This window comes from Vigna unguiculata, chromosome 3, assembly GCF_004118075.2.
Source record: "Vigna unguiculata cultivar IT97K-499-35 chromosome 3, ASM411807v1, whole genome shotgun sequence".
Lineage (NCBI taxonomy): Eukaryota > Viridiplantae > Streptophyta > Magnoliopsida > Fabales > Fabaceae > Vigna > Vigna unguiculata.
The window spans coordinates 1636915-1655383 of NC_040281.1; the positions used below are offsets into that span (position 1 = coordinate 1636915).

The window sequence follows — 18469 nt, forward strand, 5'->3', positions numbered from 1 at the left end:
GTTTTAGTGTCCAACGACGGATCCAAAGGTTAGCTTTTGAAGCTTAACGTTAACTGTAATAATTTATTTCGCTCCAACTGGCTCATGATTTCACAGATTCTACTTTAACAATTTTTATTGTCCAAGTGCCTTTTTAGCACATCGATGTTAAAATTAGGTGTTTCTAAAATGATGTTTTTTATTTTTTTTAATGAGGTATATCTCTTGATTTAGTTATTATTTTTCTAGGTTTATACATACTAAGATCTTTATAGTTGTTTTGTTTAATATTTTTTACGAAACTATTTTTTAAAGTGAATGAAATCTCAAAATGAACTCTATTTTAATCATTAATTTAAAATTAATTTAACATGAAATTAATAATTAATATATTTTTAGCTTTCAGGGCAATCTTTTTTCAAAGTTAAAACATTAATACTTAGCTTAATTTATTAGTACTCCCACTCTGACATGATTCAATTAATTTTATCAGTCATAAAACATCATATATTTTTAAGTTACATTATACTAGCCATTTTTATTTAAGTATTAATAATTTATTTTTCCAAATTAAATGTAATTATTAAATTTTAATTTAAGTTTGTCAAAAGAATACTTATCTATATTTTATCCTTATTATGTTGTTTGTTTTAATTAATTTTTAAAACATTTTCATTTTTTTCCACTTTTTTTACCATAATAATTTACATGTTTTTCATGAGAATGTGTAATGCCTGTATAAGATATTACCAAAATTAATAGAAGGAAAATGACCAGTTAAGTTAGCATTTTTTTTTTTGTCTAATAACTTGGTAATGAGGGAGATGTATGTTGGCTCATGTTAATAAGGCCCATGCATGCGATATTAGTGGGGTAATTTTTGTTAGGGTAGTGCTAGTAAGAAAGAAAAAAAAAAAAAACCTTCCCGAAAAATATGAGTCTTATTAAGGAATTGAAATAATGATTTTTTTATATTAAAAATATATGAAAATATATTTGAAAATGATAAAAATGTGTTTTTATGTATTCTAGTAAAATCAGTGTAATAGTTCATCTATCACAAATAAATTAATATAAATTTCCTTTAAGTAACCTCATGTTTGTATAATTATATTTGTTTGTTTGGTCCAATTTATAACTCAGTGGCTCTCATATTCAAACTGCAATAATTTTTCTTTGTTTTATTTTTTTTAAAGTATCCAATAAAATGATTCAATTTCCCATTTCCAAAAAATAACCCTTTTAAAAAGAAACTTAAAAAATAAAAAATAGTCATCGGGTGTGTAATGTTTATCGAATACTTTTAGTACTGGTAAAATTAAAATACATTATGAAGATAACAAACAAAAATGTAGTTAAATAAATATATAAACCTTGTAAGAGTAACATTACAATTACAGTGTATTAAACGTTAAAATAACTACAAATAATAATAATTATTTTCTGTATTTTCATCTATTTAAATCAATAGACTTTTTTCACTTAATGGAAAACTAATGTACTTTCAATACTCGTTTGAAAAAAAAAAGATAACTCTAAAAATTAAGCATAAAGAATTTGAAAACATGAAAAAGAAAATATCAAAGGAGAAATAAAAATCAGAAAAATTAAGATATAATTTAAATAAAATAAAAAATTAGAAAAGAAAAAAATGTTAACCAAAGTTTTAGAGGTACAACTATATCATATATAGATAGACATATAAGAAATGAATTCATTATTATATGTAAGCAAGGTACGATTATATACTAATATAACTTTTAATAAATATTACCCTGTTAATACTCTTTTTAATAAAAAGGTAAATATTTAATCAAACTATTAAATTATAATTGTATGATCATGATTATATTCATATAGTTTTTCTTTATACTTATTCATATAATGTTTCAAAAAATTAAACATCAGAGACCCAGACAAAAGCATAATGTTATTCACATTGGAGAAGTTCTCCTCATCCCTCCATAAAAAAAGGAAAACAAATAAAAAGATAACTTCACATGTTGCAAACTAATAACGTATCTACGAGTTAATCTTATGTACAAGGCACTCGGATATACAGTTCACGAAGAACCTAGAATGAAAGTATTAACGAATCAAATATTGTCAAGTTCATCTATGTCTTCCCGCACCAGCTGTACCCTCAGCATTTTCTGTTAATTCATTTCCCAAGCCTGCAAGGGAAAGCTCTGTCATTACAGTTTCCTTGTATCTGATTTGAAACTTGGAAGACAATGTATAAATCTACATACACGATGCATTGATGACAAAGTAAAAATGCAGCTTTGAACTCTAAAAAGTCACCTGAATTTGTCCAGCTGAAGTTCCAATTACCAAAACTTCTTCATTGCTGTCTAGAGCCATACAATTGACCCTACAATTGGTACCCATTTGCAAGGTGTCAACTTTACTGCTTTTCTTCTTATCCCAAATTTCTACAGTACCTCCTTTGCACCCCAAATAAATCAATCCTGAGCTCACTGCCATTGTCCGAACTTCAGATCCAGTTTGCAGTGATCCAACCATATTGTAACTGGAACTGTTCCATATCTTGACATTTATATATGCATCAGTTAGCTAACTATGATAATGGTATATCATCTTTAAAATTAACACCAAGTAGCTCATACATTTTCTGCCCTTCGGAATTCAAAATATCAATTTTAACTATTTTTTGCCTTTCTATGTACTGCTAAATCAAACGAGTCTAAGATACCTTTATAGAAGATCCATCAAAGGAAGAACCAGCTGCGTATATAAGTTCACCATGAATTTGAATTGCATGAATAGGATTTGCTTTCGCTAGTAATCTTTTATAACCACTTTGAATAGTGTTGACTGTTCCAGTTCCCAAATGTATCTCCTGAAATATCACGTGATCAATATTATTGCAACAATGTTGATATAGCATCCATTAGACTGTCTCACACTTAAAAAACTCTATACCTGAACACTACTGTCATGGCATCCACAATATAACTTCCCATTAACATGAGCCAAACACTTCACATATTTGCTAGAATTTAACAGCTTTGACTCTCCACTCAGTGACTGAACCTGATGAGCAAGCCAATTCAGTAGAAACCAATGTTGGGGATTTTGTTTTCAATTACATAATCAGTCACATGGGAATAAAATAAAGTAAACGGTCAGAGTATAGAGCACAATGTTTGATACTACGGTTGAGTGTGACACAGAGGCATTAATAATAAGGAGACTAGTGTTATTTTACACTCTAGATTGTATAAAAGAAGTGATCAGACTCTCTCAGCACCATTCAAAGAAGAACATGTATTCATAGTTTAAGAGTACCTTGATACCAGTCCCCTGCGGAACGAAACAAGCTAAGCTATTGGTTACAATTAAATTATGAATCTGGTCCTTCATATCATACACCTGTACACAATGTATTGCTGACTTTCCAATAGACCAGACCTGTTATTTTGTGAAACAAAACCTTCGTTAGCAGACGGCTTGACCTTGAAGTTAGAGTAACTACCTAAAATTTTACCTTTGACGTTCGGTCAAGTGAACCACTATATAGTGTGTCACCAGATTCTGAAATCACCAAGTTTGTCACTGCTTTAGTATGTTCTTGAATTTCTTGCAACAGATGGAATGAATTATTCTTTAATGTCCAGACCTTCAGAAGTTACAGAGTATTTTGCAGTCAGTTCAAACTACAGTAAGGTTGCAATTTGCAACCAATACAGCAACGTATTTAGCAATGATCAAGCATGAGTTAGTATCTATAGATCTATTCATTCTTTCAAGCATGTAGCAGAGAACACCACATAAAGTCCACTCCATTATTCTGTACATTTATCTACATTTATACGTATTTAGGATTGATAGATCAATTATGTAATGATTTATTTTCTAGACATCTAAGAAACAAATATTGTTTTTTACAGAAGAAGACATTTATATAAACTGCAACAGCCTTAGGAAATATTTTTCTTTTGACACTTAAAATCATTATTCATTAGAATTTACAGAGTATGTAAAATTTTAATCCGATTACCTTAATCGTGCCATCTGTATGACCCGAAAATATTTTATCCTTAAAGCATGTGACAGACACCACCTCTCCATTTTCGCTGCAGTCTTCTTTTATGAGCTCTTTATGTATCCAATTGTCCTGTTCCAATGGAGAAATTTAAATGATCCACAATGCCTGATGCCTATTCTAGAAAATGGGTTAAGAATACAAGAACTTACCGCTTTAGATTCATTTTCTTCAACCAGAGATTTTAGCATTTTAGGTGCTAAGGGACAGGATCTCTTAAGCTCTCTCAATCCTCTTAAGATATCCTTAGTGTAGGAAGTTAGATCACCTAAGCCTTCTGAAATTCACAATATAACGTATCATCACCCTTTTTCTATTTTGCATAGCAATGACTTGGAGGAATTTGAAAACATAAATATATGAAAGCCTCGCATATTCATCTAGAAGGAAACTAGTTTGAACTTTTTCATTCCCAATAATAGAATAATACAGATAATATCTGATATAAATCAACGCTGAATTCTGTATTTTTAGTGGCTTGTCATGCTTCGAGGAACTTCTTATCAGCGCTTATTCTTATTCCTTCTTTTTTAGACAGGATTATTGCTACCAGATTTTGAAATGATGATTGTAAGCTGTGAGTTCTAATTAATGGCTTTGTGAACCTCACCAGGGAAATGAAGAAAGCTATTGAGAGCAATCATAGAAAGGATTCTGTCTTCCACATCCCGGGCAGAATTTAATTTAGCTATGAACTGCTTCAGCAAGCAAGCACGAGCTGCTACTTGTATGCCTGTATCCGGTAGAATGGTCAGCATGTACGTGAGCCAGGTAGCTGATATAAAGCATGCTGATCGTAGTTCTGAATTTTGGCTCTTCATGCCATCAGCCAAAGCCTCAAAAATAGTGCCGAATTCATGGCTAACTAGAACGTATGCAATTCTTCTTTCCCAATCATCAGCTGCCTTCTCGTCTTCCTGTCGATGCCAAACAAAAAATTAGGCATCAGAAAAAATATTGGCTAGGAGAAAGCTCAAAGTCAAAATAGAAGAAATGTTTCGAAGGACTTTACAGGAGTTATCTCAATTTCTGGACTGGAATTGCTAATCTGATGGCCCACCAGTACAAGACTTCTGGAACTTTTGTCAATACCTGCACGTTTAAGGAGGACTTCTCTGGTTAGAGGGTTTCCGAAGAAGTCGAAACTCCCTTGCAGTGACATGATTGTATCTGCAGCTGCTAATTGGGTAACGGGAAAATCTGTGTTTCTCAGGCATGCAATAAGAGTATCCATAGCCTCTTCACGGTATATGCTCATTTTTCTTGGCTCAACCTAAAAATAGCACGGTGAAAGTTAAGCCCCTATTACTTGTAAAACAGCATTTTATCATGGCAGAAAAAAAAAAAGATAACGTAAGAAGAGATACAACTAGTTCTTATATTCAAGATATAGGGAGCGTCAAAGATTCACACCAGAAGATCGAGTTGGAGTAAGAGGCCAGCCATAACTGGACAATGATCGTGAGGAGCAGCCTTCAAATAAATAAGAAGAGTATGCATTGTGCTAAATGGTCCTTCTTCCTTTATAATATGGAGAATTTGTTCAGTGAATGTCCTCCTGAAGGGAATCCCAGAAGAAGCTATCAGACAAACTAAAAGGTAGATTAATTAATTAGTTAGTGTAATTATAAATACAAAATTTGTATACCTGTTTAATTTGACCAGCTCAGCAAAAAACTGAATAATCTTAAAACGCTCTCCATCATCTGCACCGATTAAGGTTTCCATAAGTGGTGACAACTCTGCTTTATCAACAATGTTCGTCCTGCAAGTCCCATCTTCTTCCATGCATCTCAATAAGATCTCTACTGCAGCAATCCTCTCCTTTGCCAAGTCAGCTCCAAAACTGCTGACAATAGTTCCAATTGCATTTTCAGAGAAAAGGGTATTGACAACCGATGATGCAATTATCTCTTCACTGCTTCCAGTTATCCTAGCAAGTAAAAGCACTACAGCTGTTTTTGGCTTCAAACACATCGTAACCAATTCTTCCTCTTTCGTATTCAAAACCATTATGAGAGACTCCACTATGGCCATCTCCGCAAGACTCGTGATGGGAGGGTTTAGTAGATACAACAACACAACAGCCTCTGTCAACCCGTTCTTGAAAAGAGCCATTATACATTCTACATCAGTCTTCACACGGGTGAGAGTCTCGATAACAGCGTTGTCGCTTGACCCCATCTCGGCTAGAAGGAAAACTGCTGCTTGTAGCACCTGGGGCTCCACAGAATTGAAAAGGATCTCCATAAATCCATTGATTATCGCAGGTTTTGCCAACATTCTATGGATATCCACTCCAAGATTCACTCCTCTCCAGAACTTCTCAACTTGAAGCACGGCCATTTCCGATTCCTTGAGAACCTCTGACATGTACAGATTATTGATGGCACAGCGTAACTCACTCATCATCCCATCAACTGTGGCTTGGGTTATAACGCTATTAGGAGAAGTTGAAACGGTTGTTGACTGCACAACTGCCTCAGTATCTTCGTATGGACTCTCATACGGCGGTTGGACCAAATGGGGGTTGCGATCTTTCCAGCTTGCAATTAGTCGTTTGAGCACATAATTTGTTTTGGGCAGCTGAGTGTTTTGCAGCTTCTGGCGAGTGATGGGACAGGTAAAGTTCCCTCTGTTGAACCATTCCTCGATAGCTTTACGTTCATACGTTTGACCAGTCTCAAGAGTCACTGGATCATCAAATATGTGACTAGTTATTGGACAGACAAAGTCCTTGGGAGGTGCATGTTTCCCAATTCCATTAAGCGTGTTATCGAAGTCGGCCATAGGATAATCTGGTGAACTACAAATAGGAATAATCCAAGTTAAAGAAAACGCAGCACACCACGAGATAATGAAGAATAATGGTGGTTGTTAAATATTGACGTACCCACTAGATTGTTTGAAGACGGTTTGCATTTGTTCTTGAATTTGGCTTTGTCGAGGCTCCAACAATGCGATACTTTTGTCCTTTTCCTACAGGACACAGCTTTATCATCATTTAGCGTTTCAAGAACAAAAACAACTGTCATAGAAAATTCAGTCCTCCTTGGAATATTTTCTCGACACCCTCTCTCGGTAGCATCAATTACGTACCTCATTTTCTGCCTCGGAATCTGAAGAAGAACTAACCAAACTCTCATCTGAAAAAAAATCGGCGTCAGCGGTTGAGTTTAAATAGACTGGTGTTGTCCAAGCTTTTGAAGGATTTTTGGGTTTGACAATTCTGGAAAAGACTCTTTGAGGATAAAATGGTTCCTGGGAAGATCTTCTGCTGGAACTGGGGCTCAAAAATTCAACAGATGCTTCCCTTTCCCTTTCGGACCATATTGGCTGCAGCAAATCATAGGAAAAAAAGAAGTGTGACAGAATGATTATGAAATGAAAGTGCAAGTATTCTGGAGATCATCTCTTATTATTTTCTCTTTACTTTATTATACGTATATTTCTTAATTATATATTCTTTTATTTTAAATTAAAATTTAACAATTTATCAAAATACGTTTTCAACAATTAAAAATAAATTAAATCATAATTTTAGATACAATTTATCTATTTAAAATATTCACTTATAATAATAAATTTTAGTTATATAAAAAAATATGTATCCTATGTATTACTCGCTAAAATACCAGTTATAAGAAAAATAGAATTATTTTCGTAAAATCACCTTCGAAATAGAATTATTAAAACGTATTTTTTAAGACAACAATTTGAGAAAATGGAAAATAATTAATGCAATCGCATTCCTGTCACATGTTAGTAGACATTTAGAAAAAGAAAGAAAAAAAATGATAAATAATTTAAATTGGTGTATGCATTATTGAGCAAGTATCTTTATATAGTTAACATCAAACATGAAAATTATGAAAAATTTGGACAAAATTTCAGAATGATATTAAGAGAACAACAAATCATATCTAAGCTTGCTGATATTAAAGAATCACATGTAAGCTAAGCTAGAGAGGAAAAATCGTAATCCAGTTAATTAAAAAAAGTTTAATGATCATCATAAAATAATTTGATACATGTAATGGATATAATTAATTTGAGAATTGTTTCAAACTGTCTGTATAATTCATTTATTTATAAATAAAAATCTAAAATTAAAATCGAAGTAACCTGCATGTGAGTAAGATAATAAGGTTTGCCCTTAATCCTTAGATAACAAAAGCAATTGATTTGAAAAGAGTAACGAATTGGTGAAAAGTAGATATACAACATTACATTATACCGTCCGTTCTCTAAGAGATTCGTTCGCGTTATCTCCTCCGTTATGTTCTCCCTGCCGCCACCTTCAGCACCGCTCTTCATTATCAACGACGGTGGACTAATCCCCGCGTCACTGTTCTCGTTCACCAAAACCTCTTTGAAATACTCTGCGAGAACCCTACAGTTCTCGTCGAGGACCTCTTCGTACTCTCTCTCCACCTCCCGGAGCATTGCGGCCTGCTCCTCGCTCATCTTCGACAGCACCTTAGCGCAAGGCAGCACCACCGAGTACTCCTCAGAAACTGAATAATAATCATTTTCACGTATGGAGGTTGAGGGAGTGGAGGAGAGAATATTCGTCCTCTGCTCATCGAACCAGCGGAAGACAGGGAAGAGGTGTGGAGAGAAGAGGCGCTCGTAGAGTGCAGGAGCGATTTCCGATCTAACGAGTGAAGCGTTTTTGTTGCTGTTGTTGTTGGAGTGAAAGATTCGGAGGAGGCTGGTGGCGGATTCAGTTGGACGGTTACGGAGGGCGTGGGCGAGCGAGAGGAGTAGCGAGGAGAGAGCGAAGTCAGGGAGAGGGAGGAGGAGCTTCTCCACGAGAGAGAGTGAGGAGGTGCGCAGGGCGGGGCTGGAGAAGGATATCGCGCTTTCTAGAGTGTCTGCGGCGAGTTTGAGGTGCTTTTGGTCGGAGATCGGAGTGTGACGGAGAAGAGTAGCGATGAGACGGCGCCGGAGTTCGGATTGCGAGAGGACGGAGGAGGTGAATGCGGCGGTGTGGCGGAGGATCTGAGATCGAGTGGTGACCGTTACGGTGGTCATGGCGGTGGGACAGTTAGTGAAAGTTTGGTGCGTTTAGGGGTACAGGAATATGACGTTAACGGAAATAGCAGTTAACGGTTTTGATTCAATTTGCCGGAATGGGAAGTCTGGGGCGGCACCTTTTGAAATGACCCATAAGTCCCTTGGTTTGGTCTCAGGCACTTACTTTGACAATAAGTAAACAAAAATAATAGGTAGATAGATAGAGTTGAGAAATGTAAATAATAAATTCACAGCATAGTGAAGAATGGCTCATACTTTATTACGTTAAAGTAAATATTTTATATGCTAATGTTATATTCACCTCATAATCTATGTTTTGTCTTTAATTTCTTTGAACTTCGTCGTTTAATTGGTGATGATAATTGTAGTGAGATATATAATCCTTTTATTATTACCGTCAAAACTATATTCAGATGTTGTGAAAGGACAGAGATACCTTAATTGGTGTACAGTAATACACCTTAGTTTGTCGTTTGTATAATTTTGGTTGTAATCACAAATTAATAATTTACAGTTTAAGAATTTTTAAATTAGAAAGAGAAACGATGCAATTAGAGAGAGAGGGTGAAGTTAAAGATGGCAACATCGGCCACAGCTGTAGGGTCATTTTGGTAACTGTATCCACTTCGAAATGTGGCGGCAAAACATGAACAAGGTGTGGGACCAGTTTTGCCGCCCAGCCGGCTCCGTTTGACCGTTAATCTTTGTGTATATATTATTTTCCTTCTTAACTCAATCACGCTTCTTTTCTAATTCTTAATTCTTAACAATACTTCCAAATTATTTAAATTAATATTTGTTTTTCTTCGCGTAAATTCCACTTGCTTACTGATTCACCACCACAGAATATTATTATCATATCAAAATGTTAGCTATGTCTTGCTAATTTTATTCTTTCAAAATTTTGGTCCTTTTTTAAAGTATCGATTACTTTCATCACTTTGTACAATTTAGGATTCAAAAACTTTTTGTGACACGTGATTTTATGCATTTGATTTTTTTTTTCAGCCCATTGCTTCATTCATAGTTGAAAAAATGGGCCTTGATAACAAGAGCATAACGTAGGCAGTAAGACCAAGATCACAACCCATTTTTGAATCATAGGGCGGATTTGTTTTTTTTTTTTTAACATCTAACTTGTTCACTGTGACTAATGTTTTGTTTGACACATTACAAATGAATGTAAGAGTGAAAAAAGGGGCTGGAAAAGAAAGTGGAAAAAGGTTATTTGATTACAAATAAATGCTTGAAAATAAAACTGTTTTATCATTATCATGATAAAAAAAAGTAACTTATCTTTATAGAAATTAGTCTCAGTGAACTTATCTTAACTTATCTAAGTTATATTTATATATAAATTTCCTCTCTCGATGAAAGTGTTAATGAGATTTCAGTTTTAATTATTTGGTTCTAAAATCCAATTTCTTCAATTATATATTTTTAGTTTATTTTCAAATTAGATATTTGATAAATATGTATTTTTGTTTTACCTTTTTAGTGACTGAAATTAACAACATCTTAGACATTCAAGAATTGCATTTAGTATTTTATTCCAGATTAAAAATAATAATAAGGAAACTGTATGTGGGCCAAGCTTTTTGCTTGGAATTTTATCAGATTGGCCTTGTAATATTTTTGTCACCGAGGAGAGAAAAAATGCACTACAAAAACCCGGAATTGGACATTGATTTCAATTTATTATTTTTCCTTTTTTTAGTTTTATAAAAAGCGAATTACGTAAATGTTATTGTGAAATTTGAAGTTTTAAGTGATTTTGTTTTGTTGTTGAATATTTTCATTACCTTCTCTACAGTTATGATCAGTTTTATAAAATAAAATAAAAAATTGGAAGAATAATATTTATCAACAAATTTTATAATTCATACTCGCCACTTTTTATTGAAAATTTGTATACAGGAATGTGTTCATTTTCAATCCACATATTATGTGATACTAACGAAGAAACAAAGATTTTGTTTTTTATGATTTTTTAATGTTGCAAGATAGATGATATACTGATGGAAACAAAGGGGAACAAGTTATCATTATATATATTATCACAGTTTGGAAAAATTCTGCCCATAATTTCAAACATAAATATCACCGGAATTGAGCAAGTTTTCAGTTTCCTTCGAAATTATTATTTGTTTGAATTGAGAATGAGAAGATAAAATACAAAGAAAATAAATATTTGTTTAATTGATAGAATTAAATAAATAAAATATTTTCGTTTATATTTGGATAAACGAAAAAAATGTATAAATGATTTTTTTTTCTCTATTTTCTTATTTCTACGGATGTTATTTCTCCTCATTTTTCTTTTTTATTTCCTTCTTTTCTAATAATACCCTTTTTTTTTCAAACAAGCTAGGATTTGTTTGAGGTTTCTTTTTATCATTTATATGTTAATTCATTGTCTTCACAGAATAAATAGAAATGAAAATAAGTTACGTCACTCGTCAGGACGAACAATCTAGACATTAAAAAACATTTAAAATAGTTAAAAAAAAAAGTCATATTAATTGTAGGTTATTTAAAAAGTCTTTTAGAAATAATGGAGTCTGTTTAAGAAAATATAAATTATAAGTTCTATTAGCACTATTGTCATATATTAAGTTTATTACATGATACTAAAATTCTATATTTGTTTTTTAAGTAAGCTAATAAAATAAAGTCTTGACTTTCAAATACAAAAGATCAAGTATTAAAACAAAATCTAAGGCAGGTAAAGTTTTTTTTTTTTCTTATTAAGAGTTTTATATTTGAAAGTTACTCTAAATACAACGTTTTTATTACAATGTTTCAGAAATTTGTATATGTTCTGCAATGAAGTAACACGCGGGATGCCCTAGCCAATCTAGGGTTATTTATTCTGCTACACATCCTGTGATTGATACATACATATATATATATATACATATATATATATATATACATATATACATATATATATATATATACATATATACATATATATATATATACATATATATATATATATGTATATATATATATATATATATATAAAACCCCGCATGCGATGCAATTCTGCATGCGTGTTGGACTGTGTCGGTGTATGTCTGTGTGAAGTTGGCACACTTTTTTACGTCTATTCATCCACAACCCAAACATAACAGCAGCAACAAAAGCCAACCAAAAGTTTTTTTCTCACTGCAAGTACTTTCAAAAGATCCATTTCTTATATTCCTTAACGAAATTCACACATAGTTAACTTAACAATAAGAACATGAAACGAATAGAATGTTTTCAGAACTTAATTTCGGAAGTTTATGTACCTGCATTAGTAATAGCTTTATGTTCTTTTTTATTACTGCTACAGAAGTAGCAATGAAAATAATCATACAGTTACTACTGCATATATACAATCATCTAACGTTATACACCTTAATTAAGCTGGTTGAATAAACAAAAGGTCGATTTTTATGAATTTAGAGTCTTAACAAGGAGTTGCAAATATATATACTACTCGATTCACAGCACAAATTTTATTCAGGAATGTTGTATAGCATCATGAGCAATCAGCCTTAGGTTTTGCAGCAGATTGACTGCTAATGATGTTATACAATCTCCATGAATTGGTTTCTCTCAGTGCTGCAACATATATATATTAATTTATGCTACTTAACCCAATAATAAATTAGCTTCATCTACCGAAATCCTCCTCCAAAAGCTGGTGCCCAATAATCAGCTCCATTGTCACTTCCAACTTGCAGCGTGCATGACACTGGAACCAGACACAAACCTCTACTCCTTAAGTCCTTCTTCGCCTCTTCTTCAGATTCCTGATTAGTTAACAACAACAAAACAACACAAGTTAAAATCAAAAAACATATAATTGAACTAGTTTCATCATTATCAAGATCGAATCCAAAACGAAGTACCTGCTCACTAGTTGTTGCTTTCCTCTTCAAACAGTTTTCGTTCAGCAACTGTAACCAGAAATTAAATAAGAATTTGACTAACAATGCAGTAAATTAGAGAAACTAGTACGTAATATAATATATATAGTATATCAGATAAAGCTGGTGACATTTCTCTTTAATTGTCTAGCTACTTTCTTCATTTATAATATAGAATTCAAGTTGAACATGTTATAGCTTCTTTTGAAATGCAAAATCCCCAAACCCCTTTAAGGGGTTAGTGGATCCAAGGAAAAAGCATACCTGACCGGGGTCTTCAGGGAATATACAATTCTTCTCTCCTTGAACCTAACATTAAACAATTACAATCATCACTCAATTAGTACCACATAATTACCCATTAATTAGTATTCACTCTGGCGCACATGCAAGAAGAAAGATGCTGAAGAGAGAAAAAAGTTTATTTTTTTTTTATCATTTTGCTTTGGGAAATGAGAAACGACTTTACTATGTGTGCTAACCAGAAATGGGTTGGTATTATTTCTTACAGATTGTTGCTGCCTCATGTTTCCTGATCCATTACCCAAGTATGGTAAGCTAAGGGCCTGCATCGATGGTGAAAACAGAATAATTTTAGAACTTCAAAAACTATGCATCAATGTGTGAAATAATGGACTTTTAACAGCTAGCGTGCATTCACTATTCACTGACTCTCGTAGTTGTTTGCAAAAATCGACAGAGGGAATAAACATTAATTACCTCAATTTGACTCTGAAGGAATCTGATATACCCGATAGCTTCTAATAAGACAGAAGCCGTGTCAGTCTGTAAAAGTGAAAAAAAATAGCATACACAACAGTCATATTCCCGGTCATCTTCTATGCAATGCTAATTAAACAAAGAGCATGTTGCGTTCTTCAACATTATTATTTTGGAGGTAGGTAATACAATTAACTTTTCTTGGTACTTTCTTTTATTTAGTTTTATTTCAATCTTCAATTGAATAAATTAAGTTTATATACCTTTCCAAACGGGGAAACCAGTTGATGAAGGGCTGTAATTCTGTCACCTAATTTCTCCTTCCTAACCTGAAATGGACACATGTGCTTAATTAATTGGCTTAAGTTGATTCTTCATTTCAAGATAAAAAAGAAAAGAAAAAAAACATGTGCAGGAACAAGACAATCAAGAAAAACAACAGTGACCACCCACACACATGTGATGTTTTTGTGTGCGGTTATGTGTGTTGGTTTGCCTGAAAAAGTGTTCGAGGTTGGAAGTTTCTGTATAATAGTTTTCAGTGGATGAAAATACCTTGAAGGTCGACTGCGTTGTGGGCGGTTGAACCCTAGCTTTCTTGAATGCCCCACCAGCTGCAGTGCTATTACACTTAATAAACAAAAAACAAAAAACTATTGGTTAAAATTATAATGCAAAGAAAAAGAAACCACAGAGAAGAAGAAAATAGAAGTTGTACAAGACCATGTATATACTAGAATTGGTTTTATTATATATAGAAAGAATAGAACATAAAGAGAAGCAAAGAAATCCGTTATGCTTGATCTATATAATAAAGAAAGAACAGAAGAACCGTTTGACATAATTGATATTCATTCAAAAAATAAAAGTTGGAGAGGACCCATGCCTTTATCAATCGGAAACGATATTTGCAAAAATATTCTTCAACACCGATGGCTTTAGTAAAGTTTCACGAAATGTATAACATAACTCAAAGAAAAACCCAGAAAAGAAATAAAAATAAGGAATTAAATTCTGAATATATATACCTCTGATGATGGGTCTGGAGGAAGAGGCCTAGCATCTGTGTTGTTGTTAGAGAAATCTAACATGCTGCTGCTGAAACTTGTTACACATGATTTGGGGGAAGAAGCAGGCACTATTTGAGGCCAAGTTGGTTTTGCGGGGTGAAACTCTTCGTTTCCATGACCGTACACGTAGCTGTTCACCGACCCTTCTTGCTTAACATCAACAATAGAAGCCCTTGAAGCCTGATTCAGCATTTGTTGCTGAACCTGGCACATGGCCCCTTTCTCTTCTTCAGACACCATTCCACTCCTATTTCCCAAAACCACATGCACCGAAAAACAAAACTCAGATTTGATCGGTTATTTTGATGGATCACTTAAAAGGTTTTCGGAAAATGAAATGATCCGTTTCTTAAAATTAAAACAAGTAATAATAAGCAGAGTGAAGGAAGCATAAAGTGCTTGATTCTGTGAAAGAGATTATTACATGAGTAGCTGGCTCCATGACTCGGGTAGGTCTTGATTGTTATCGTGCCAAGAAGGAAGAGGAAGAGAAGAAGAGGTGTTATACGGAGTTAGAAAGTTGGAAGGAGCGGAGAAGAACGGAGAAGAAGGCTGAGAAGGAGGCGGTGGCGGAGGAGGAGTGGTGGTGATGTTCCACCAATTATTAGGGTTTCCGGCCATCATTTGTTGCACCGGTGAGCTTTGCAACACACCTCTATTCATGCCTTTCTTAGTTTCCACGATCTCTACAGAAGAAAAGAGGAAGATGTTGTTCCAATCCAAGGAGTTTCAGAGTGTGGGTGGATTAAGTAGGGGGAACACTACTACCACTGCTTGGTACTGTTTTTGAGAGAATTTGAATAATCATGGAGTTTTGAGAACCTTTTGTCTTTATTTTTTTTTTTTTCTTGGCTTTCTTTATTGCTTTTCTTTTCTTTTCTTTCTTCCTTTCATGTTTTTCTTTTTCTTCCCTTTGCTTTTGTATTTCCCCTAAGCTGCTAGCTTTTGCTTTATCTTAAAGTGGGACAGAAAAGGTGGTAGCAATTCCCATAATTAAGAAAACCAATATATGCGTCTAACCATAGCCACTCTCAAGTGCACGATTTTTGTATCACATCTTCCACGTGGCGCGCTGCTGAGACTTGTAGATATTGCAATGCCTTTTAATAGATGAGACGTCTAAAACTTGGGAAATTTAATTTGACTTATCCAACACAATCACTTCTTCCACCTTCTTATCCTTGACTCTATCTGCATTCATTCATTCATTATTATTATTCCATTTCATTAATTAACCACTTGTCAGAGAGTTAATTAACTAGTATGTGTCTTCTATATATTTATGTATGAAAAGTTAAACCTTACAGCTAATTTTTCTGTGGAAAATAGGGTTACAGCTACCTATTTAATCTTCATCTTACTATGTATCCAATTGTGCATGGTCTTTTGTTTTCATTGTAAGTAGATGACATAATTTGTTATGATGTTATTGGTGGGAACAGAATTTAATAGTAGCTGACTAATTTGTTAAACAATTTGATTATTATTTATTGCAACTTGTTCTTTCAATTTCAGTTTTTTCTCCTGATATTTGATCCAAACTTTTTTTAACACAGTTTTTCCAAATATAATTTATAAGAGATTAGGTGTTTAATTCAAATATAGGTTTAAATACAGTATGTATTTCCTATTTTCCTCAATCCGCGACTTTGATTATCATCCATATTAAAAATAAAGATATTTTATCTCCTTATTTTAGAAAATCTGTAATTATAAACTAATTACTAATTTGATATATGATTTATAATTTATATTTACGTTTAATTAATTTAAAAAATTAGCATATTTAATTAAAAGTTCGATAAACACTATTTAATTAATTAAAATGTAAGAAAAAATATCAAACATGAAAAAAATTAAGAACAAATCAAAATTATATATTTTTTAATAGAAAGCCCGAAATTGTATTGAAGCATAAAATGTACATGCGGACATCAAAATTGTATTGAATCCTAAAAGTTGAATATATATTGGGATCAAAATGGAACACTTTGCAAGGTAGACATTACATAGTTCCACTCTTTCATTATAAAAAATATATATAACTTTATTGGTTTAAATAAACTTTCTAAACAAGCTTCATCATTTTTAAGCAAAATAAAATAACCATATAAGCTATGAACAACCAAATTTGCCTGTGTGAATGTTGGCTTGACGAAATTGGAAAGGAGAAAATCTAGTTTGCATTATTACTTTTAAATTTCTTTTTTGGTAAAATAATTAATATTGATAGAAATTCTAATGAACTTCTTAATACATTAATTTTGAAGGGGTCATTTTATTTGTTTTTTCTCATTTTTCAAGTTGAGTTAAGAAGATATCGAGTTCATATGAATTAGGTTAGTCCCATGTCAAATCGAAGCAGGTCCAACTCAAATTGAGTCCAAGTAAGTTTAAACCTAGGTGGGACCAAGACAAATCAAGTTAAATGAATTTGACCAAGTCCGAGTTAAACACATGTTAGGTTTAGACATCAAGATCAAAACCATGTTAAACTAAGTTAAATTTATATCAAACTAAGTCAAGTCAAGTCTATTTAAACCTAGATTAAACCAAATTTACTTGAACTTGGATTAAGTCAAATTTACTCAGACTCAAACCTAACTAAATTGACTTAAATAGACTCAAATTATAAAAATCAAAATATGAACTTCAGAATATTAAAAGTTTCAAATACTTAACGTTAGGTAAAATTTGAAGTATTATAATTATTTTAACAAAATTCTAAATGTAACGTCCCATTTAATTATTAAAGGAAATTAAAGGAAACGTCACACATAAGATAGCATAACAACGCAGTCCTGGGGTTCTCAACATTACCCCTACAAAACTAGGCACACCACGATGCCAACAAAAGCAGGATAGCTGTTTAACTAAAAGTTTACAATCTAATAACCACGAATACATGGGCCCTAGCCCTAAAGGAAACATGAAAGATAGAAGTGTGAGATCCAGCCCAGATGGCTAAGTAGCGTAGTCGCCATTCTCTTGTTGACCACGAGGACCTCGCCCATCTGCTCCCATCAACCAAGTTGATGATCATCGCAAGAAAGAACAGCCACATACATCACAACCATGCAACACAACGGGTAAGCTAGAGCCAACAACATATTCAACATGCAATCAAATATATTTTCATCATCTCATATCCACATAACAACCAAACATGTTTTGACTCTTCACTCAATACACTACAACTCGACTCGACTCATCCGGATACGTATAACTGGGTCGGATTCAGCAGATGCTTGCACTTGTGGTGGATACCTCTGCTTGACCCTGAGCTGCTCGATCCTGAGCTATGTGTTACCAGTGTTACGATGAATCAAAATCTCTCCCACCACAAGGTTAGCCCTTAATGAGTTTCAGGCCTCCTGCTACTCCCACCACAAGAGTCAGTCCGCTCTAAGTGAGACTAACTGGCTCCTCGGAGCGTCAGGATGCAACCTTACCTTGAATCCTTACCTAGTTATACAGATGTGGCACCACCATGGACACCCACTAGCAGGGGCCATGGAATTACGTCCCGACCACTGAAGCGCGACCCCGGAGGTCTCACCTAGAGGCCCCAAGGAATTACACGCTGACACGGACCAACATTCATAATTCAGCAATAAGAGAATATTAAATCATACTTTACAATTTCATATCAACCCTTGAAATTAATTCCT

The 18469-nt window shown here is 33.5% G+C and overlaps 2 protein-coding genes across 4 annotated transcripts; both read right to left on the minus strand.

Annotated features, from left to right (window-relative positions):
- Positions 1-1894: 1894 nt before the first annotated feature.
- On the minus strand, positions 1895-9314 carry LOC114176884 (putative E3 ubiquitin-protein ligase LIN-1). 2 transcript variants are annotated; one of them, XM_028062069.1, is made up of 15 exons: positions 8279-9307; positions 7148-7384; positions 6942-7027; positions 5697-6854; positions 5462-5606; positions 5061-5321; positions 4659-4965; positions 4201-4325; positions 4004-4120; positions 3491-3622; positions 3292-3414; positions 2926-3036; positions 2696-2842; positions 2284-2529; positions 1895-2153 (listed from the first exon to the last, which is right to left on the minus strand). In XM_028062069.1, the coding sequence occupies exons 1-15, from the start codon at positions 9083-9085 to the stop codon at positions 2136-2138; spliced, it is 4020 nt and encodes a 1339-aa protein (XP_027917870.1). In that variant the 5' UTR covers positions 9086-9307; the 3' UTR covers positions 1895-2135. The 2 variants fall into 2 exon arrangements, with proteins under 2 accessions (XP_027917870.1, XP_027917871.1); XM_028062070.1 differs by lacking the exon at positions 1895-2153 and having other exon boundaries at positions 2395-2518; positions 8279-9314.
- A 3071-nt stretch (positions 9315-12385) lies between these two features.
- On the minus strand, positions 12386-15682 carry LOC114174882 (transcription factor bHLH68-like). Of its 2 annotated transcripts, none has more exons than XM_028059615.1 (9): positions 15223-15682; positions 14757-15045; positions 14284-14358; positions 13992-14057; positions 13729-13794; positions 13491-13574; positions 13273-13317; positions 12991-13038; positions 12386-12891 (listed from the first exon to the last, which is right to left on the minus strand). In XM_028059615.1, exons 1-9 carry the CDS (start codon positions 15459-15461, stop codon positions 12757-12759), a joined length of 1047 nt encoding a protein of 348 aa, XP_027915416.1. In that variant the 5' UTR covers positions 15462-15682; the 3' UTR covers positions 12386-12756. The 2 variants fall into 2 exon arrangements, with proteins under 2 accessions (XP_027915416.1, XP_027915417.1); XM_028059616.1 differs by having other exon boundaries at positions 13518-13574; positions 15223-15679.
- Between the last annotated feature and the right edge of the window lie 2787 nt (positions 15683-18469).